The 24,542-nt window shown below is 35.1% G+C and overlaps 1 protein-coding gene across 1 annotated transcript in view; it reads left to right on the forward strand.

Moving 5' to 3' along the window:
- Nucleotides 1-24,542, forward strand: part of LOC149793017 (vang-like protein 2-B) — a 62,649-nt gene that overhangs the window by 19,760 nt on the left and 18,347 nt on the right. The window contains exon 2 of the mRNA XM_089966891.1: nt 11,364-12,608. Coding sequence (XP_089823017.1) covers nt 11,408-12,608 — 1,201 coding nt within the window. The 5' untranslated portion in view covers nt 11,364-11,407. The remainder of the gene's footprint in view (nt 1-11,363; nt 12,609-24,542) is intronic.

Here is a 24,542-nt window from a genome sequence, read left to right on the forward strand (position 1 = left end):
AGGCCAAACAGAAAGCATGTGTAACACTGGTACCTGACTACTAATACTTTTTCTTCTCAACCCCATATTCAGGGGTGAAAAGAAATTTTGGAAGAAAAAAAAATAAAGTGATGTAGCGGCAATCAAATTTAGATTCAGGATGTAGTGATGCTTATTTTCTAGTTTATGCTTCATTTAACAACATTTGGACCAATTAAACATATTTCTTTATTGGGATAAATAGTACACTTTACAGTAGTATAAAATAACATGTGGTTGAAAGTTGCTTCTTGTCCAGTATTTGTCAGGTTTTGTTGAGTCCTGTTGTAACAAGGTGTCAAGACAGGGAGAATAAATAAAAGGTCATTTTGAATGAGTTTTGTCACTGACCTTCATTTAGCCCTCACTTGATGGCCTGTTAGGTAAATAAGGTGCATTTAGGTTGACTTTTGATTGATCATTGTTTTGATTGGACAGCATCAATTTAATTATAGTTTCGATTGGACAGCATCAGTTTAATTATTGTTTCGATTGGACAGCATCATTTTAATTGTAGTTTTAATTGGACAGCATCAATTTAGTTAGAGTTTCGATTGGACAGCATCATTTTAATTATAGTTTTGATTGGAGAGCAACATTTCTGTTAATCTATATCATGGAATTATTGTGGGACATTATTCTCCCATTCATTTTTGCTTCTCATTTCCTTATCACTGGTGCTTCTTGAAAACATTCATCACTCCAAAGCTTTCACATTTGACCTTCCATTTCATTGGTCTGACTGACTACTGCTCTAGTGGCCTAGTGGTTAGAGCATTTGCCTTGGATGCAGGAAGTCGCGGGTTCAAAAATACTGGCTGAATCATACCAAAAGACTTATAAAAATGGTTCTAGCAACTGCTTGGCAATCAGCATTAAGAGGCTAGTGTTGGGACTAGTCTACCTGTTGTTAGGATAATGTGACTGGGTGGACATGATGTTACGTGTCTGTGGTATCATGTTCCAGTGCTATTCATCACTATAAGCTGTCACACTGCAGACATCATAGCAATAAGACAGAAAAATTGTTAAAACTACGTTAAAAATCTAAAACACACACACACTCATTGGTTTGACTAGAATTACAAGATAAATGTTACTTCCTTATGGTTAGGTACTCCTCCATAGATACAGAAGTTTATGTTGAACATGCTCTTGACAGTGGATAGTGCAGGCAACATGAATGATTACTTTGCCCATCCCTCTGACCTGATGACTCTGCTGTATCTCTTTGACAGGAATGATTCAATATCTGACAATGGGTAGTGCAGGCTTTATGACTTTGCCCTATCTCTCGGACAGGTATGAAATGGTATCTGACATTGGATAGTGCAGACTTAGTTACTTTGCCCTACCCCTTTGACAGGTTTGATTTGGTATCTGGATATATTCTGTGTAATTGTGGTGGCTGGAGAGGGTATTCAGCTTCTTCTGGATTGAAGCACCAAATACAATTTTTATTTTTATTTTTTTACTATGAACTTCACAACTTGGCATGGTTTGAAAAATCTCTAGAAATCCACTCACCTAGCCAGGTAAGTGATAAGAATATTTATTCACCCAGAATAAACTCCTACTAAACTAGCTATTATAGAAATATTATGCTATTATAGAAATGCAGAAGTTTTCTATTATAGAAATATTATGCTATTATAGAAATACATAAGTTTTCTATTATAGAAATATACAAGTTTGCTGTTATAATATAAATGTCAGCTGTTGTAGAGTTGTAAATGTCTGCTATTGTAAAAATATAAAGTTAATGATGTTTAGTGATCAGAATTTGATCATTAAAAGTTTCCTTTCTGAAACTTATTCTGTGTTCTTTCTAACACAGTTGTAAGTGATTGCAAATTGAAATCAGTTTTATCTCATTATGGTGAGGCCAGACAAAAGTATGTGGTTGTGATTTCCTGAGTGACCCTTCTTTTTCTGCTGACCCTACATATTTTTATGGGCAGGGGAATTGGATTCAAAAAAAATTCAGGAGAAAAAAATCAACAAAGGAATGTAACTATGATTGTAGTTAAATGTAGGATGCAATTGACACTTAATTTCTTTAGTATTCTTAATTTCAATCCATCTGAACCTAAAAATAAAAAATTTGTAGCAACCTACCTACATAATTTTGTATTCTGCCTAAGTATTTGTATTAAAGAGCCAAGTGCATGCAGTAGCTTGATGAAAACAAATGTAACTTCAGATAGAAAGTATGGACTTTCAGATCGAAAGTATGGACTTTTAATGAACAGTGTTGGCAATAATCACAACAGAACATCATTTTCATTAAAGAGAAATTACTGGACTGCACTGAGTCAGCATTTGCCCAGTGCAAGTAATTGAAAAATTAACTTTACTGCAGGAAATTCTCTCGCCATTTCAAGATGGTGAATTTTCAAGCATTGAACAGAGAAAATGCTGTCAAACCTGTCTTGAAAAACTATCCCTTCTGCCAAAAAATAATGGTCTCAAAACAGGTGGACGCTCACAGCAGTGGTCTTTCAAGACAGGTTTTACTGTATGTCATTAGAAATATTTTAACTTAATATGACAAGTGGATGCGTAGTTTTTACTTCTATATTGAATATCTTAGCTTTTTAGCTTTAAAACCTGCTTTATCATAACATTGATGTATATCAGCTTTACTTGAGGGCCATTGTTTAATTGATTGTAACATTCAGGCATACCACTCATCATTGGATCTCAGCTATTTAATTTTCTTTGTCTGAAAGTTGTTTGGTATCCCAACTAATCGTGAAGGAAGCGAATACACAATATTTTGCCTGAAGACTTAAATTCTTGGTCTAGATCTAACAAGATTTTCTCTATGTGAAGCACAATTGTCCTGTTATTTCTTTATCCCCTAAAATAAAGTGATTGGGAGTTGTGTTTATTCAGCTCCAATATTTCAAGCTTGTTTGTGATTTACCTGTGATTGATATAGCTCAGTATACAGGTAAATCAGATCAATTCAGGTAGATCATGTCTATAGTAAACTATGGTGACCTGAATGGGAAATGTTCACCCCACCTGGTGGTTGAGGGAAAGGCACTTTAGGGGTGTTGTGTGTAGCACATTCATGTTTATTTGCCCTCTCTCACTTCACATGGTTTAATTCCTCAGAGAATTCTTGTGTACAAAACAAAAAACTGAACTTTCACCTGTACATACCTGTTGTGATGGAGAATTGGCATAAGACAAGCTTCTTTTTTTTCGATACCTTTCCTTTGATGTTTCTTGAAATATGGTTTTAGTATAATGGATTTAAGGGATAAAAAGGCAAATAGTTTCCTTCTTATCACCATTTTAAAAAAATAATTTATAACCTGTCTTATCAGTCGAGCCGGTTTCATTGTTGACACCGTAAAACTGCTAATATTTAAGACCATTTCTATGATGTCCAGTAGGTATTCCTTTTCAGTTTTCAAAAAAACAATATTTCACAAAATAGAGTGTGATGACTACCAGCCTTAACAATATGGAAACCATTATTTTGAGCAGTTAAATAAATGTTGGTGTTGGAAATAGAATTTTTAGCTGATGGTCAGTAAATATGGACCTATCTGTTATATTTGCAATTTTTGCAAGTCATTGTAGGTAATTTTATGCAATTCATTGTTTGCAAAACTGATAATCTTATATTGTCAGTAATTTATCCTCTTTAATAATGACACTTCAAAATGAGACAGTAATACTAGTGATACAATGTCAAGATCAGGGGTCTCGAGCATGTGGCCCACCAGGCCGTATCCTGTGGCCCGCAAAATGATTGGCATTACAAGGTGTCATGAGAAAAAACAAAAGTGGTGTGGTCCTTGCGCCATTGAAAATGCCCTCAGGCAGCCCTCGGAGTGGTTTGAGTTTGAGACCCCTGGTCAAGATGGACTTAAGTGCATGAAAAAATGCCAATCACTTGTTACATTGCTACTTTGCAAGTTTCTTGAAATAGACCTGCACTGACATTTTATCTGTGCTTCAAGTTTCAAGATGCGATGGTGTTTTGACGTATATTAGGTGTTTTATTGTCATATAGTTATGTATGAAATTCATAACATTTTTACATTTAAATCTTATTTTTTTGTTGTTGGCATAACTCTAATCCAACATGAAAAGAAACGGAGTCCAAAAAGCAGCAGAAATTGGAACTTTGCTAGTTGGAATAAATTCTTTTAATCCCATGATTAGATGGTGATTTTAGTGTCACATTTTACAGTTGCTAAGTGTAAAAGCATGTTTGAGTTGAATATGAGCATGTAGAAATAAGTTTAATGTGCACTCAGTTGTCAGTAAATAATGTACTGATCAAAAAAGAAAATGCATTACTGTTTTAAAATATAAACTTGAAATTCATATTCCAAACTTTCGAGAAGATTAATTAAGAAATCAGTTGTGATATATGCAAGTTTGTATTAATGACACTGGTTGATTTAAACTGGAGTTAGCTGATTATACCAACATGATAAATTTGTGTATTCTTGTTGGTAAATTTGTGTAGAATATTCATGTTGGTAAATTTGTATAGAATACTAATGTTGGTAAATTTTTATAGAATTTTCATGTTGGTAATTTTTGAGAATATTCATGCTGTTTTATTTGTGTAGAATATTCATGATGGTAAATTTGTAGAATATTCATGTTGGTAAATTTTTATAGAATATTCATGCTGGTAAATTTTTGTCGAATATTCATGTAGGTAAATTTATGGTGAATATTCATATTGGTAGCTTAGAGTAGCTGATTAGGACAGTTGGCTGACCATCCGTCTTTCTTGTTGCTGACCCTAGCTCTTTTTTTTACACCCATGGTAAGAAAAACAAATCACATCAAATATTTGTGGTCTTTTAAAACACAAAAAATGACCAGCCTACCTTAATTTAAAACTTTTGTTTTTGGTAACTCGAGAATAAGTTAATTGTACCAGCACAGAAAATTTGTGTAGAATATTCATTTTGGTAACTATTGTGTAATACAGTGGAACCCCGCTATAATGCGATAATTGGGGTCCACAAAATTGGATTGCATTAATATCTTGGTCGCGTTAATGCAGAGTTTTGCAGTATTTTACTTTTTTGAGAGAACAACTCATTGGTACGTATACATGTATTCATGTCTACGATATATAATGAATAGGGTATCAACACCGTTGACTATCGTGCCGTCGTGACATTCAGTTCATCTATAATGCATGTAATTCCACTGAAAAATTGCACACAGATTTACAATATTCAATATTTTTTCCCCTAATCATTGTATCTGGATTCAACGTCTAATATATAGCATAAATATAGTATTAACACCATTTACTTGCCATCTAATATCATACCATCGGGGCTTGAAATTAGTCCATAAAATATGTAATTCCACTGCAGAAATTGCATACATATTTAAACTATTCAATAATTTTGTCACACTTCATTATGTGTCTGAATTCAGTGGAAAAAAATTAACAGCAAAATTAGGTTAAGAAAGACAAAGCACGTGTACGGTTCATTACGTTACAGGATATATGAACGGTGTCTGAACAAATTTCATGCTGCTAAAATTTTCTCATGTGCGTTTCCATGTACATTCATCCATTGCAAATTTCCAATAATTAACACTTGTACGCCTATTCATTTGAATGACAACAACAGGATAATTACAAATCAACACATGCTTTCAGCGTACATGTAACTTTTACTTCAGATTTTGTGAATATCGAAAGAAACATGTGATAACTACTATACTAATCATGGCGCAAAGTGCAGAGAACGATTTGCGTTTGTGAACTTGCTTTTTCATAACGGTAAAATATTTTTATAAAAAACAGGATATTAATAACGAGTTCATAAACAAACACCATATCCATGTAAGAACCGAGAACTAAGTGCAGTAGGCCTGCATTGGTCATGAGTCACTTTTTAAAGAAAAATGTAAAGCTGAACGCATGTACAATTTCATACCCTTTCAATTTCCAGCTAATAAAGGGGGCATTATTTACTGGTCAGCTGATTGCATCTAATAACACCGCCAAGCCCAGCAAACATGTTGACGGCTTTCATTTTTGATGATTATTAAATTGTGAAAATCTTTTATCAACCACCGCATTGCCTGCTAATTGGTTGTGTATGCAGTTAAAGAAGAAACACATGTTGGTTATTGTTTGAGCAATGATTGTATACAGAATTAATTGAAGACAATCACAAAGACGACTTACTGGCTTTACTCATGGACCAGTAATAAGTAACATTTCCGATAATGTTTATTTTGGCATAAGACTTCAAGAACCTGGTGAAATTGTTACATTTCAGAAGCCAAGCCACGATTGTATTATATTCGAATTCATAAGTGAATTCTTCCACAAAATGATAATAAACGTTTTACACACTATTTATCTTACTTTAAAAAAAGTATTTTTTTTAGGTACAAGAAAATGTATTTAAAATTTCAGGAACCATGGCACAATCGTATTACAGTCGAACCCACTTATCTCGACCTCGGTTAACTCGCCAACCCTATTAAGTCGACGTTTTTGAAGTGGAACCGCCAAATTCTCTCTTTGTCTTAGCATTTTCTCATCGGTTATGTCGATTCTTTTATGTCGCTGAACCCTAATATCTCGAGCACAAAAGAAGGCCAAATTTGCCACTTAACGTCGGTTATCTCAATCCCCATGACCAATCGCTTTGTTTGTATCGACAACCCCATCTTAGCAGTGCATTGTTACATCATAATCTGCTTATGCTGACATCTGGGCCGAGTACTGTATGCTGTGACAGTCAATCATGCTACCGTACTATACCTACAACTGGCCGACTTCTGAAGACGCGAATAGAACAGATAAAATTAATGGAATGGCTAATCCTTCTGTTTGTTGGCTGAGATATGATAAAAAGTTAAAACAGATGTTCTATGATGTATGTATCAAGGCAGAGTTTGTCAATTAATTTACAACTGGCTGTGATATTTTGAAGAAGGAGTATGTCACCAAACATAAATCCAGGCGGTGTAAATAATGTTTGTGCATTTTACTCATTGATCTTTTCCTTTTGCCATCAATCCCGTGTTACGGTTACAGAGACTTAAACTCCGCAAGAAGAAATAGCAAACAACAAATAAACAAGTTTTGCATAATTAAAAATAATTATTTATTTCTCAAAATACAGGAGTGAAAGAATCCCTATATTGGGTGTTAACTTATGCTACAGTAATATATACGGTCCAATATTGCCAGGTGTTGACTCGTGTAAGTTTCTTTCGTGGGAATGGAGATCCTATTTTGCAAGAACATGGTCTTTTGATAGTAACCGCATGTACAATACTTTTAAGAGCTGTGTCAGAGTGAAATGACTTGCGAAATTTAATTTTGACACTGGTTAGCTTTTTGTAAAAACGAACTACACCCCGCACATTTTTAATAAAGGTTTGTATCGAGAATCGACGGTGGTTTGTATTGTATACTGGTAAATCTCTGCTGTTAGTTGGTGCACATATGCCTTTTGTTGTTAGCAAACATATATGTACATTTTTATAGCATGCCGATCGCTTCATCAAACAAATCGCGGCAACGCTGTTGTGTAAAAGAACCTCCAAAAACACGTGCATGTACATTCTCATTTATTAACGCACATCAAGTACATAAAGAAATTTCAAGCACCTATTAATATATTGCCGCCATATTGGTTTTCGTTTATCTCGATCATCGGTTATCTCGACGCTTTTTGGCAAACCCCTAGGCTGGCGACATAACCGGGTTCAACTGTATATATCATATTGTATTCAATTTCATACACGATCTCTTCCCCAAAATGATAATAAATTTTTTTTGCGCAAAGTGCAGAGAACGAATTGCGTTTGTGAACTTGCTTTTCCATAACAGTAAAATATTTTTATAAAAAAATAGGAAATTAATAACGAGTTCATAAGCCAACCCCATGCACATGTAAAACCCGAGAACTAAGTGTAGTAGGCCTGCAAATGTCATGAGTTACTTTTATACATTTTTTTTTAAAGCTGAACGCATGTACAATTTCATACCCTTTCAATTTCCATCAATAAGGTGGACATTATTTACTGGTCAACTGATTGTGTCTAATAACACCACCAAGCCCAGCAAATATGCTGGTGGCTTTTTTCCTGGATCAGTAATAAGTAACACTTCCAATAATGTTTATTTTCGGCATAACACTTTAAGAACCTGGTGATATTGTTAAATTTCAGAAGCTACGCCACACTCGTATTATAGTAAAATTTATACGCAAATTCTTCCCCCAAAATGATAATAAATGTTTTACACCCTATTTCAGGAACCACGCCACGATCATATTAAATTGGAATCCATATGTGATCTCCTCTCCATAATGATACTAATTTATTTATACACTATTTCATGTACTTTGGAGAATTTTTTTTTTTTCATGTGCGAATATACAAAATTTTGGGAGCCACGCCACGACCACGTTATATCCGAATTCGCGTTAAATTGGGGCATGTTATAGCGGGATTCCACTGTATATTCATTTTGGTAACCCTTATGTAGACTATTCATTTTGGTAACTCTTGTATAGAATATTCATTTGGTAACTCTTGTGTAATGTATTCATTTTGGTAACTCTTGTCTAGAATATTCATTTTGGTAACTCTTGTGTAGAATATTCATTTGGTAACTCTTGTCTAGAATATTCATTTTGGTAACTCCTGTCTAGAATATTCATTTTGGTAACTGTTGTATAGAATATTCATTTGGTAACTCTTGTGTAATGTATTCATTTTGGTAACTCTTGTCTAGAATATTCATTTTGGTAACTCTTGTATAGAATATTCATTTGGTAACTCTTGTGTAATGTATTCATTTTGGTAACTCTTGTCTAGAATATTCATTTTGGTAACTCTTGTGTAGAATATTCATTTGGTAACTCTTGTGTAATGTATTCATTTTGGTAACTCTTGTCTAGAATATTCATTTTGGTAACTCTTGTATAGAATATTCATTTGGTAACTCTTGTGTAATGTATTCATTTTGGTAACTCTTGTCTAGAATATTCATTTTGGTAACTCTTGTCTAGAATATTCATTTTGGTAACTCTTGTCTAGAATATTCATTTTGGTAACTCTTGTATAGAATACTCATTTGGTAACTCTTGTGTAATGTATTCATTTTGGTAACTCTTGTCTAGAATATTCATTTTGGTAACTCTTGTGTAGAATATTCATTTGGTAACTCTTGTGTAATGTATTCATTTTGGTAACTCTTGTCTAGAATATTCATTTTGGTAACTCTTGTATAGAATATTCATTTGGTAACTCTTGTGTAATGTATTCATTTTGGTAACTCTTGTCTAGAATATTCATTTTGGTAACTCTTGTCTAGAATATTCATTTTGGTAACTCTTGTATAGAATATTCATTTGGTAACTCTTGTCTAGAATACTCATTTTGGTAACTCTTGTCTAGAATATTCATTTTGGTAACTGTTGTATAGAATATTCATTTGGTAACTCTTGTGTAATGTATTCATTTTGGTAACTCTTGTCTAGAATATTCATTTTGGTAACTCTTGTATAGAATATTCATTTGGTAACTCTTGTCTAGAATATTCATTGTGGTAACTCTTGTCTAGAATATTCATTTTGGTAACTGTTGTATAGAATATTCATTTGGTAACTCTTGTGTAATGTATTCATTTTGGTAACTCTTGTGTAGAATATTCATTTTGATAACTGTTGTGTAGAATACTTATTTTGGTATAAGAAATACATTTACCAAAATTATGTGCTTATTTTTGGGGTGTGTATATTTTTTCATAAATACTTTTCTTTTTTTAACAGTCTCAATTTATTTATTTTGGGTCAGTTATACCAAATATACATCAACTGATTATTTGAAGTTTTGGCAAATGCATTGTGTATATTATTTGATCGACAAATGGGTAAATGGGTTAAAATAGAATGGAATTATTGTCTTTGAACTGGGACAGATCCTAGGATTTGGGAAGGTGAGAAGTTTGGGGGTGGGTGAGTAGTTTATTGGTTCAAGACCCTTAACTTGGGGGAAAAAAATTATTCAGCTAGGAACAAAATCTGCAAGAGAATTGGGAATTCTAAATGATTTTGAGATGCATTTCATTAGAGCAGGTATCTATTATTGGTTCCTGATGCCCCCAAACCCTTGCCCACTAAAAAAAGGCCCCCAAACCCTTGCCCACTAAATAGAAGTCCTCAAACCATTCTCCACCAAAATATGCCCACAAGCCCTTCTCCAACAAACAAGCCCCCAAACCCTTCCCCACTGGAAAAAAAGCCCTCCAAACCCTTCCCCACCGAAAAAGCCCCGTAACACTTACTCACCAAAAAGAGCCCCCAAACCCCTCCCCACCTAAAAAGCCCCCCCCCCCCAGCTCTTTTCCACCAAAAAAGGCCCCAAATTCTTCCCCTCCAAGAAAAGCCCCCAAGCACTTCCCCACCAGAAAAAGCCCCACATCCTTCTCCACTTTCGAAAGTCCTTAGTTTTCCAACATAGTTTGACCATAGGGCATTATATCTGACAAGATGGAATGCACCAGAAAACTTCAGTCAAGAATCTGCAAATAACATAAGGGAAGGAGAATCAGGTCTGCAATTTCAGCCAGTACAAATAATATACATAATGTAATTGTAACTTTAAAACTTACATGTACTGTAGTTCACCTTTGACAAGTATGTGTATTGAATTAAACATGAAAGTGTACATTTTCTGCAGCAACTAACAGTGATGATTGCAACATGAATGTATTGCATAAAGCTGTCTTACAGCAGGAACTTGTTTTAACATTGTTGTTGGTGTTGTTTCTATATATTGTTTCTCTGGTTTGAATTGCAGTCCTTAGCAATTTTAATGTCTGAAGTATTTGTGTACATGATGAAAGAATTTTCTCCAGGTATTGTATCTCAAACAAGAACTACATTTAAATTCATAAGTAAAAATCTGCATGAAAAAGGCAGTAAAACATTGGTTTAAAGCAAGTTATAATCATCCAACTCCAAGATGAAAACTACATACCTGGTAATTTGTGAACATAAATTTTCAGTACTGTATATACTCACTCGTAAGTCAGAGCTTACTGAAAACTGTACAGACCCAACTCTGCCATTGCATAATGTGCCAGTAGGTCTGGGTCTGTGCAGTTTTACTTGAACTATTCAGTAGAACAAAGAACATAGGCCATGGTCTGCTAATGCATTATGTGATGGCGGGTCAGGGTTTGTATTGTTTGCTGTGGTACCCAACATATAATTGTAGACAGATGTTAAAGTGTAGTGCTTAAGATGAAAGTAAAAGCATGTTGCAGTTTTGTATGCTTGAGTCATTTTTGTAATTTCCATTTTCAGGTTTAATATAGTGTACTTCCCTTTTTGAAGTCTAACCAAGAAAAATGGATGTAGAGTCTGTGCGATCGGGAAGAAGCGATCGTTCAGAGCGATCTCATCGTAGTCATGGAAGTCATCGCAGTCGTCACCATCATGGTGGCCAGTCAGGTCGTCATCACAGGAGTCGCAGTGGTGATCGTAACAACAGAGATGATCGTTCAGTGACAATTAAAGCTCCAGGAAATGGTTCTGATGTTGAAAACCATGCACAAGAGGAAGAACGTATTGAGGTTCAAATCCTTCCTCAAGACGACAATTGGGGTGACAACACTACTGCATACACTGGAAATACTAGTGAAACAGGGTTCTCAATGGAGGATATGAGAAAATTCACCAAAGAAACTTTTGAAGAAAAAATGGGGTTTGACTGGTGCCGACATTTAAGTACTGCTATTGCAGCGTTATTGTCACTTGTCGCATTCTTATCACCCATAGCAATGGTTGTGTTGCCTCGTCTCAAGATAGGAGGATGGGAAGCAGGACAGTGCTCAGTTGAGTGTGAAGGTCTTCTCATTAGTATGGCTTTTAAACTGCTCATTCTTCTCATTGGAACGATTGCATTATTTTTCAGACAGACTCGTGCCACCATGCCTAGGGTGTTCGTATTTCGATTAGTTGTGCTTTTTCTAGTATTCATATTAACATTTGCATTTTGGCTCTTTTACGGAGTCAAGATCATGCAACAGAAAGAAAATGTAAGTGAGGATTTCTATTACAGAATTGTTCAGTTTGCAGTTCATTTACTTGATGCCCTTCTTTTCATTCATTATATTGCGTTGATTCTTCTAGAAATTCGACAGCTTCAGCCTCAGTTTGTAATACGAGTGGTACGCTCTCCTGATGGGGAGAGTAAATGCTACACAATCGGTTATTTAAGCATTCAGCGAGCAGCTGTTTGGATTCTAGACCAGTATTACAAGGATTTTCCTGTTTATAACCCATACTTGGAAAATGTCGCAAAACGGCCAATAAAAATGTCTGGATTGAAATTCTACAATGTCGACGGAAACAATGGACAGCCTCAGAATGCACAGTCTAGCTCTAGGGCAATTTTTGCTGCAGCTGCTCGCCGTAGAGATTCCAGTCACAATGAAAGGTTTCATGAAGAACAGGATTATGAACGTAGAGTAAAGAAGAGACGGGCTCGACTCATCACTGCTGCTGAAGAAGCTTTTACACACATCAAACGCATGCAGGATGAACAAGGTGGGACATCTTTTCCTTACGTACAAAACTTTACGTAGATGCACTAAAATCATGACCATATTTAACTTAAACTTTCTGCATACATTTCAAACCCCATCTTGATACAAAAAGGAAAATAAGGCTTTTTAGTCTAAAGCCAAATTATTCTTTACCAAAAGACTGACCCCTAGTTGTAACATTACCAAAAGATTGACCCCTAGTTGTAACATTACCAAAAGATTGACCCCTAGTTGTAACATTACCAAAAGAAAGATCCCTAGTTGTAACATTACCAAAAGATTGACACCTAGTTGTAACATTACCAAAAGAAAGATCCTTAGTTGTAACATTACCAAAAGATTGACACCTAATTGTAACATTAGCAAAAGAAAGATCCTTAGTGGTAACATTACCAAAAGATTGACACCTAGTTGTAACATTACCAAAAGATTGACACCTAGTTGTAACATTACCAAAATAAAGATCCCTAGTGGTAACATTACCAAAAGAAAGATCCCTAGTTGTAACATTACCAAAAGATTGACACCTAGTTGTAACATTACCAAAAGAAAGATCCTTAGTTGTAACATTACCAAAAGATTGACACCTAGTTGTAACATTACCATAAGATTGACACCTAATTGTAACATTACCAAAAGATTTACACCTAGTTGTAACATTTATTAAGCATTAGTTTCCATGATCGTATTGTTGTATCATGGGACAAGTAGTCTCATTGTTGGGACGAGTTGTTCCTAGACTGCACTTGGCCCATGGAATCCAGTAATCTTTTCATGGACATTCTCATCATGTATGACTGCATTGTTTACCAAACTTCATGAATGTTTACATACCATGCATCATTAAGATTGCTTTATTTGATCAATGCCTTTTTCCTTTTGCTAGCACATAATTCAGTTTTTAAAATGTGACTTTGTGGAATATTCCTCAAAATTTAATTTACATACTTTGTACATCCTTGATATTGTAGTAATTTTGTTTTATACTGCTATATGTAGATGCTATAAAATTGATAATGCAACCCAATTTACTGCAAAGACATGCACATAGGATGTTTTTATAGTATCTACAACAACAGTACGAAAATAGATGTGACTCACTAACTTGAAACGGTGTTTCTTTCCAATGTTCATCTTCAGTGATTGTGATAATGAATAGTTTTCAACGGTAAATAATGTTTAAAAACATTTTTGTCAGTGTTACAAGTAAATCAGTTTGATGTATAATGTGTGGTATAGCCGATTCCTGTTGATGCCCCATTTGATTTGAAAATCATCCATGCTTGAAAGAATGAACAGGAACATTATACTCAACAGTCATCTTAAGTTGAATGGGGTAGTTCCTACATCACTGACAACCACTTTGTACATTCATTTATTGGTTACCCATTTTTTTAAAAATATTTGCCTTACCATTAAGTTTATGACAGTAAATATATCAATACAATAGGTGTCAGAAAGGCAAGTTTAATGCAAACTCCTTATTGAGACCTGTCTTTACAGTATGGCCTGTTTTTACTGTATGGCCTGTCTTTACAGTATGGCCTATCTTTACAGTATGGCCTGTCTTTACAGTATGGCCTGTTTTTACAGTATGGCCTATCTTTACAGTATGGCTTGTCTTTACCAGCCACCTATTATGGTATTGAAACCTCTACACATTTTTACAGTGGTAGCAGCAGTCTGTAGGGAATTAAATGATAGAAACATAATAGTTGTAAAAAAATTATTATTAGGAAATGGGACAAAGTTGGTGCACATTCTATTGAAATAAGAAAACATCAGATGCATAAATAACTGGTAAGCTAACTGAAAACTGGAAAATGGCAGACACATTTCCTGATAATATGACTGCAGGATTTAAAATCTAAATTTTGTTTCACTAACCAACAGGATTACCAGGGCAAAGTTTTACTGATCCTATATAAAATTTCAGTAATCCTGCACAAAATCAAACAGAAGCCAGATTGGTTTCCAGTTCAGCCATTATTGTTAATAAACATCAACTGAAAACTGTGTCACAAACAAGATTTGTTAAAAGTTCAGGCTCTTGTTTTGCATCTGATTCAGATCTAGGTCCATAATGCTTAGTTGTGGTCTTTTGTTTCTTGGTAGGTCCATAATGCTTAGTCTATGGTCTTGTATTTCTTGGTTAGGTCCATAATGTTTAGTCTGTGGTCTTGTATTTCTTGGTAGATCTGTAATGCTTAATCAGGGATCTTGTGTTTCTTGTTTCCAGTGTAATGATTGGTCTGTGGTCTTGTGTTTCTTGGTAGGGCCATAATGCTTAGTCTGTGGTCTTGTGTTACTTGTTTCCACTGTAATGATTGGTCTGTGATCTTGTGTTTCTTGGTAGGTCCGTAATGTTTAGTCTGTGGTCTTGTGTTTCTTGGTAGGGGTCAATAATGTTTAGTCTGTGGTATTGTGTTTCTTGGGTGGTCTGTAATGCTTAGTCTGTGGTCTTGTGTTTCTTGGGTGGTTCGTAATGCTTAGTCTATGGTCTTGTGTTTCTTGGGTGGTTTGTAATGCTTAGTCTATGGTCTTGTGTTTCTTCAGTGATCCGTAATGCTTAGTCTGTGGTCTTGTGTTTCTTGGTAGGTCTTTCATGCTTAGTATGTGGTCTTGTGTCTCTTGGGTGGTTCGTAATGCTTAGTCTGTGGTCTTGTGTTTCTTGGGTGGTTTGTAAGGCTTAGTCTATGGTCTTGTGTTTCTTGGTAGATCTATAATGCTTAGTCTGTGGTCTTGTGTTTCTTGGTAGATCCATAATGCTTAGTCTCTGTTCTTGGGTGGTCCTCCGTAATGCTTAGTCTGTGGTTTTGTGTTTCTTGGTTAGGTCCATAATGCTTAGTCTGTGGTCTTGTGTTTCTTGGTAGGTCCATAATGCTTAGTCTGTGATATTGTGTTTCTTGTTATGTCCTTAATGTTTAGTCTCTGGTCTTCTGTTTCTTGGTCTGGACATTAAATGTACCTCATTAAGTGCAGGATGTTGTGGTAGATATTTAGTTAACAATAAACAGATTAGTTAACCATGAAAGGGAATGGCATCTCATGTTTTATTGGATACATCCAGCACAAGACTTGTTAAAAGTTACAATAGCATATGACAGAATGTTCCACTGCATTAGTGGATTAGTGATGGAATGTTCCACTGTCAGTGAATTAGTGATAGAATGTTTCACTGCATTAGTGGATTAGTGATGGAGTGTTCCACTGCATCAGTGGATTAGTGGAGTGTTTCACTGCATCAGTGGATTAGTGATAGAATGTTCCACTGCATCAGTGGATTTGTGATGTCTGGGTTTTAGTGCTCCAACAGCACTGGCCTGCTTATTTAATTTTGAGTCCTGTGACTATGGGATAGAGTAATTTTGTCTGTTTAAGGGACGTGGCTGCTAAAGGGATGTAATATATAAAGAACTAGCATTTAAGAAAATTGGAAAATAGCAAGCTTCAAGAGGGGGCATGGAGTGATTGACTAACTATTAAGTTAGATTACCAGTATTGTACTGTGCAGTGCCATATGGAGTTGGAAACTGGTCTTGCTGTGCTTCAGCTTAAAGCCAGAGAAAAAAATATAGTTAATTAATAAATACATTCACATCATGGCTGGTAGCACATGATTTTTGATACGTAGGAAGTTATGAAAGAAACCAGAAGACAAATGAACCAGGGCAGGGTTTCCGCATAAATGGACCATGGCAGGGTTTCTGCATAAACGATATGGAGAGATTTTCTTTTTCAGAATTACAGGAAAACTTTTCAGGGACTCCATCCTGTCACTAATGCAAGTCATGGGCATTAATTTGCTACATTTCCATATCACCCATAAAAATGAATCTGTCATCAACAACAAGATGTAATGGTGTCCTACACATCAATGGTTTTATTGATTGATTGATTGATAAGTGACTGTACTTTGAAGAAAAACTTAACTGGCACATTCAAAGGGTGTGAAAGGTCATGTAAGGTCATAGTGGCAACAAAAATACTTGCACTCACAGGTTAAACAGGCATATGCATATTCTGGCCTTGTAGAAAAGCAAATGGCAGCTGGAGGTTATTTAACTGGCTTCCTTAACACATTAACCACTGCCGACGAGTTTATGTGGCAGGATATAGTAGCCTACTGCTGAGCTCTGTAGCGTCAGGGTCATGTATGATACCCAAAGGTGGGTGGTATTATAGAAAGGTAAATAGATGTAGCTCTACAATGATACCAGATAATCTGGAAGTTCTAGTTGACTACAAAATACAGATGGAAAAACCTCATTTTTTGGACCTGATTTTTTGTCCACCCCAAATTCGCCAGTGGTCAGAATCCGATTTTGTGTCTGGATTTTAGACTTTTAAAGTCACAGATCTAAGGCAGACCGGTATAAACTGCACACAGACAGGTGAACCTTTGCAAAAAGTAGGATAAGATGGGCATATGGAATAAAGAGTGGTCTTGATACGAAAATAATGGGTCCGTTAAGCAAAAAAAAAAAGAACTCCAACTTTTACCCTTCTGCTCATGCGCGAGCCAAATAGCCAATGAAAAACAATGTTTCTGACATAACTAGGCATTAGGTTATTTAAAAGTCACCTGGAAGTTGATGTGTTAGGATGTATTAAGAAATAGCTTCCAAAATATGTTCCCTACTCAAATTTCAGGCGAAAATGACAAAAACCACCAGGGGTTAACGTGTTAATGCTGAGTGCCTAGTGAGGCAGCTGTTAGTACCATTCTTATAAGTCTATAGGTGACAGGTAATCTTTGCACTTGCCAGCCTTTGGGTCAAACTTCAGGCTATTGAAATGCAGACCAAATGTTGAACATCCATCTTCCATATGTTCCCTTGTTTATCCATTGATGAATTGTAAGTTTTCCAAAATACAGTGTCAGTTCTATTTGTTGTTTATAATTTGGCAGCTTTAAATGGTTCTTTCTTGCTTGATAATTTAACATGAAAACAAATGAGATTTATAATATAACATGACTTTAATTTTTATCTTAACCAGGTTTTTTTAAACATACATCCTGCTTGCAATCTTTAAAAAAAATTCAGGCCATGAAAATTCTGTATTGGTGTAAAACTGAGTCATTTGCTGGCTTTGGTTTGAAACTCTGGTTTGAATTGCAGTCCATAGCGGTTTTAATGTCTGGAGTATTTGTGTACAAAATGAAAGAATTTTTCTCCAGGTATCGTATCTCAAACAAGAACTACATTTAAATTCATAAGTGAAAACCAACACCAGGTTGCCATTAGTGAACAATGTTTTTTTTTTGTTAAACACATAGCAATGATTTTGAATCATACATTTCTTAGCTGAGCTGACAGTTTTTGACACAAAAAAAAGCCAAAACATTTATTATGAAAGACAGATTTTTTCCACACTGACATGTAGGGGGCCCATACAAAATATTTTTTCACATTAACAGTAATATATATATAATTGGATGAACCTGTCTGGCACTTGTTTTTAATCAAGAGAAAGCCAGATTACTTGTATATAGCAATGTCCTTTATTTTACAGTATAAGCATGTACCCTTTTTTCCACAAGAATTTCTTCCTAAACATACATTTTTACTCACTTTCAAGTGGAGTCCAGTTACAACATATACCATCTTATGGTTTTGCATAATGCACCAGCTGATCAGAGTCCATGTTGTTTGTTCCAATGAGAACTAACAAACTGCATACACCCAGATATCTCAGTGCATTTTGTGACGGCAGATCGGGATTTCTGAAGTTTGTAGTTGGATCCACTTATGCTAGTATTTACGGTAATATTATCCTTTAAATCCCATTACCCCAGTTTTAACAAGAGGCTTTCAGGGGATTCAACATCAAGATATGTTGATTTTATGCACATGAAGTTTGGCATGTAGTGTTATCCTTAGCCATTCATCACTGAATCTGTCCTGTCACACCTTGTTTATGTTTGAATCTGTCCATCACACCTTGGTTAAGTTTGAATCTGTTCATCACACCAGGGTTATGTTTCAGTCTGTCCAACACAAACTGTTTATGTGTGAATCTGTCCACGACTCATTGATTATGTTTCAGTCTGTCCATCACACCTTGGTTATGTTTAAATCTGTCCACTACACCTTGTTTCAGTTTGAATCTGACCATTGCACATTTTTTAAAGTTTGGATTAGTGAATCTGTCCATCACACCTTGATAAGTTTGAAACTGTCAATCACAAATTGGTTAATTTTGGATCCACGAATATGTCCATCACACCTTGGATTAGTCCGGGTTTCCTCTGACCCTTGTCACCCCCTTTTTGATATTTGGACATTTATGTGGGGGTGTAGGGTCAGAGTCCATTCCCTAACAAAAAGCTGGAATTCGCCAACACCATTTGGTATCAGCATGGGGTAGCCGTTTACTAGCAGGCTCAGCAAACTTGAACGACCTTTCATCGAGATATACTTGCATGAAATCGATAGGAATATGATTTATTTTCTCAAAAATCGTGAGCAAAGCATTCATCATGTCTTAAATCCTTTGAGATGAGACAAAAGTACGTCATTGCTGAAATATGAAATGGATTTGGTCATGCAAATTATACTATAAGGACATTGATTTGCACACAATGGGAGAGAGTCACATGGTCACATGCAGCTGACCCCCCCCGCCCCCAAGCTATTGTAATAGCACTTAATACAGGCAAAACAAGAAGCCTTCAGCATGAAATCATTTTTGATGAAAGAGGTATGTCTGAACACAGAGATTGAAGTTTTAAAATAGAAAATGTATATAGTCTTAATTTGGGATCGAGTGGAAATACGACAGATGATAATTGCAATGAATACGATAAATCTAAAAATGTAGAATACAGCTAAGCTGAGAGAAATATTAATATAGCCAATATGAAATATTTTAAAATATCTTTACACTGTTTTTAAATAAGCCATAATATAAAAAACAAATATCTTTACTTTTTTTGTTTATGGGGATGAGTGAAGAAGAATGAAGGTACTGAAAAAGACATTGAGACAATGACAGCTGCTGCTGATGACTATGCATTGAAAGCAAAGATCCATAGGAAAATTTCCTTTATCATGACATCAAAATAATTTGAGGAAAATTGAAAAGGACATAATTGCTAAACTTGGAGCTCTTGAAAAACAGCTTGATGACAAGCAAGAAGAATTGAAAAATTCACTCTAAAATATTTTGGATTTTGTAAATAGTGTAGTGTAGACAGAGTAAAATGAACTTTATTCAGTGACTACATTATTCTAATGCCCAGATGTAGGATGTTAATATTAATGGGAAAGATATCAATGATCATGCTATTGTTTTATTTTTTTATTTTTAAAAGAAATAAGTTTGCAAGATATGTTCCTCGTATGGAGTAATAGGAAGTATTAACTTGTGTTTACATACAGTTTCATTTATGTATCCTTTAAAATTAATGTAATAATGCACCTTAAAAAACATGATTTTGAACCTTGAAAAAACCATGAAAATTTTGAAATAAATATCCTACTAACCCTGAATAACTCTTGCACATTACCTCCCCTTGCCACCACCAGGTGTCACTAGTTTTTAAGCTTTGCTGTTGTACTGATAACATGTACATTATACCTCAGATAATCCAGGCTGTCTGAGTGTTAAAATTGGACCATCCAGCTTTAAATTTGGATTTATTGTGTTGGATAATAATTCTTCTGCTGGTTGTATACATGTTTTTTTACATGTCTTTCCAAATTTGAGTGACTGTCAATGGATTTTGTCAATTTAAGACCACGTTACAGTATGGTATCATTGAACTTATGTTGTAATTTTCCAAGCCATCTTAGTTTCAAATTGGACTTTTCAGTGTTAGATTTGGAATTATTGTGTTCATAATAATTCTTCTGTAGATTGTATACATAATTTTTATAATATTTTCCTTTAAAATTATTGTACCATGTATACTCATGTATATAACCCCATTTGCATATAAGCCTACCCCCAAACTGAACAGGTAAAAATATTAAAAAGTGTTTGACCCGCGTATAAGCTGACCTACAACTTCGAGACATCAAGATGCACGAGGTAAGTTCTAAATACATTTATTTAGGCAAACTTGTATTACAAAAATTACATGAATACTTACCTTGAGGTTGGCGTGCATTATTATTAAAAAGAAATTGTATAAATTTGTTTGCAAAATAATTTATTTAATTTTGTTGTTTTCTTATTGTTTCTGCCTAATTTAGATTTGTGTATAATTTGATCGAACAACGACAAGAATTTAGTAGTCACGAGTTGCTGTAACACTACCTCTCCCTTTTGACTCGATTATTGTTTGTTTATGCATTGGACATTCTATATCAGTGCACAGGTAATTATGTTTTTACTTTGCTTTGAAATTGTAAATAACTAAGTCATTAAAATGTAATCCCAGTAACAATAAAACAAACAACAATACGGTTTGATTCAACGCTTGCAGTTAAGCTACTGAACATATTTACATAATGGCGCCACCATGTACATTGTAGGTTTGATTACGCGCTGAATTAAGTACATCCCTTGGAATTGAATCATGGGCAAGAAAAGTCCTACATGTTCTGTTGTATCACCTGTGAATTATTGTTGTGATGAAATAATTACTGGAAAGAATTCACTTCACTAAATAGAATGTTATGTTTAAACATGATTCACATAATTTTTTTTTTTACCTCTATAACAATAAAAAAAATAAAAAAATAAACCACAACAATAAAATCATCCACAATTAATTTCAGACCCAAGAATGATCACTACGAATGTTTTAACTCCATATGCTATAGCGCCATTCGCATGAAAGAAACTTACACGAGTGAACACCTGGCATTTTTATTCCGTACATACCAATGTTAATTACCATCATTAAATTAAAAGAAGGAATGAAAATACATATCACCAGTGTATCCCCCAGGGGTGTAAAATTGAGGGTACAACAAACCCCTAGGTGTCAAAACTGGGGGTAAAATAAAAAATGTGGGGGTCAAAAATGTACTGACAAATTTTCATACGACTCGTACTTTTTCAGCTTGAAATAAGATATTGCAACTTGCACAACATACTCTCTCTCTAAACATACAAATAAACCAACATGCACAATTAACAAACAAATGCATTGTCCATTCAAAGAATAATTTTATTAGTTCATTTTTCTTTTAAAGTCGTACTTTTAACAGTCTCCTGAACAATATTATAGCCCAACACATTACATATAAGCCAATAAAAAGAGCCAAATAAATCTTTTTAACCAAATGGGAGTTAATTTACTGCTTTTCATCAAATGTGTACTATCATAGGTTTCAGTGTACTTCGTACTAGAACACATTTATCCAAATATCAAGCAGGATACTGATTCATCTTCTTTCTAATAAGTTACACTTGAACTTTAATATCTTTCTTTTATTGCAGTAAAAGTTAAAAACCAACAAAATCTGCAATGACCCACTGAATTTGTAATCCAAATAACGCATTTGTCTCTGCAAGTTTACTGATTTCTGTGTCATGAAATAATGTGTTAGGTTATAATGTGTTCTCCAGATATCTTATGGCGAATGAGGGCCTATTTTTAAAAATTCTAAAATCCTGTCACGAAAGGATTATTCACTTTTGCAGTCTTTGCAATCACGTGATCAGAAGTCACACCGGTAATCATAATGAATATTCCAGACAAGGGAACAATTTTCTTGACTTTTCATTAAAGTTAGATCCACAGTTGCTCTTTTGTGGTCTGCTTCTTTTACTTTCTTTGCTAACGCTTTTTAGTGCACGATGTTTTAATCTGGCGATCACTTTCTAGTGCAACGAGCCTTGATGTTAAATATCTAGAACAGCTTGCTGAGCTCGATGGAAATCGTGAGAAGCTAGCGAGATTAGGGGAAGCTACTCCGTCATAAGATTGCCTATGCTAGTCTGGTTCATTGTTTTATATGTTCCCTGCATTGCACTTTGCTATACGAATAGAGGAGCGCAAGGCAGGGAGCAAACAAAGCGAGGAACCAGTCAATGCCTATACGCAAAGTATATACGATGGCATCCATCGTCCAATGCATTGGGTATTAAATAAATCATGATCATATTATGAAAATCCTTTGCGTCAAAAAAACGCACGGTAACAAAATGTGTGCGTCAATTTTCTCCAGCGTGCGTCCCTGACGCACAAATGTGTGTAATTCCTTTACACTGTATCACGCAGCAATTATGTCCTCAAGAAACTAAATTCAGAATACGTTTTATAGTAAACAATACTAAATGCTTTACGAGTTGACAATAAGGTAATAAGGTTGGATATACAACGAGGGGAAAATAGTTGCCACATGTACGGTACCATGAGGTGGCCTATTTAGATACCTAACTTCAACAAGATTGGGAATCCTTTATTTGCCAATCAATTGCTGATGTTTGCATAGCACACAATAGTGTAGAAAGTGGTTTCTTTGATTTACGACGGAGGGCCAGTCGTTTTTAAAAAAAATGTGCATTGATAAGGATTAACATAGAGCATAGTTACAAAGTGCAGCGTGCTATAAATAGAACACCTGTTACCTATATGACCCCATACGCATAGGCCTTCCTGTGAACTGTTAAGCAATGTAGTGTATGTTACGTTTAACAGCAATTTTAACCATTTTAAATTTTTGGTACACATCTATTATATGTGGAAAAATTTAAGAGTGAAGTCCGATTGTTATAGCTGTGTAATTATTTTTCACGGAAGATTTTTTTATGTGCTTTAAAATCTTGAGAGAACTTGTTCACCATCATGTCAGTGAGGCCGCATGACCAGCTGTAGCTGCCATTTCCCATACTTGAAATTTACAAGTTTTTCGTCTGCGTCTACATCACTGAGTTATCTGAATTTGATAATTTATAAAAACTAATTGCTGCCTACATCAATATCAGAGCCTTTACCTAAGTTATTGAATCTTTCATGGTTGTGATTCTAATCGTGAAAACTTCATACGTACTGAATGAAATCCGCGACCGCCATTTTGGAGAGTGGAGATTACGAACCAGTTACTTTAAATAGCAGATATCGACCAGTGCATAAACAGCAACCACGTGATCTGACGTAATGGTCATTCACAGAAATGAACGTAGTATCTAATAGGGGCATTTTCCCCAAAGGCGGCGCTACGAAAATCAGCTCAAAATGGCTGATGTTTACAGCAGGCGTCAAAAGGCGCTTCCATGCGAATGAAGTAGAGGCATCCAAAGACGCTTGCTAAAGGGTTAATTAGTCGCGCTGGCTTTCTTGCTTGTTTATTTAAGACGGAACTTTAGCTATTGTGCAGTTTGGCCACAGCAAACCAGAATACTGTAAGAAAATAGGGCATGTCCTGGGGCGAATTTCACATATTGGACCAGGAAGATCGATTAGTATTTAGTGAAAACAAGGCTTTAAAAATACCACAAAAAACCTCCTGATTTTAGGTCCCAATTTTTTAAATTTTTTTTTTCAGTCTCCCTTCTTGGTGTTTGAAAAGTTCACAAGTATACCATAAACCAAGTTTTACAAAACTACGGTTATCGTGCTAATACATGTATTATGGAATGAAAGACAATTACACATCAATATACTAGTATACTTGCCAGTCAAAATTCCCTCTTAACACAAGCCAGTTTCATTGTTTTAATGGTTAACTTGCCTGTACTGCTGTCACAAAACGAAAGACAAATTCGCCGACTACCAACATAGGAGATGCCGAAGCATCAAGCTATCCATTGTGTCGAAAGTTATGATTGTTGAACCAAAACACAAAACTAAAATTGATTGATGTTGATCTATATGAGAAATTTAGCCTTTATTATCACCACTCTTCGTGAACATGTAAATTATTCTGGTTATGTGCCTTGTACAATTAAATGTGCATACCTTTTTAAAAATAATACCTGAATTTGTATGGTCGCTTATATCATTGAAAATGAGTAACTAGTGAGCGCGTGCTTC

Source organism: Sinohyriopsis cumingii, chromosome 8 (genome assembly GCF_028554795.1).
Source record: "Sinohyriopsis cumingii isolate HCF-2022 chromosome 8, ASM2855479v2, whole genome shotgun sequence".
Classification (NCBI taxonomy): Eukaryota; Metazoa; Mollusca; class Bivalvia; order Unionida; family Unionidae; genus Sinohyriopsis; species Sinohyriopsis cumingii.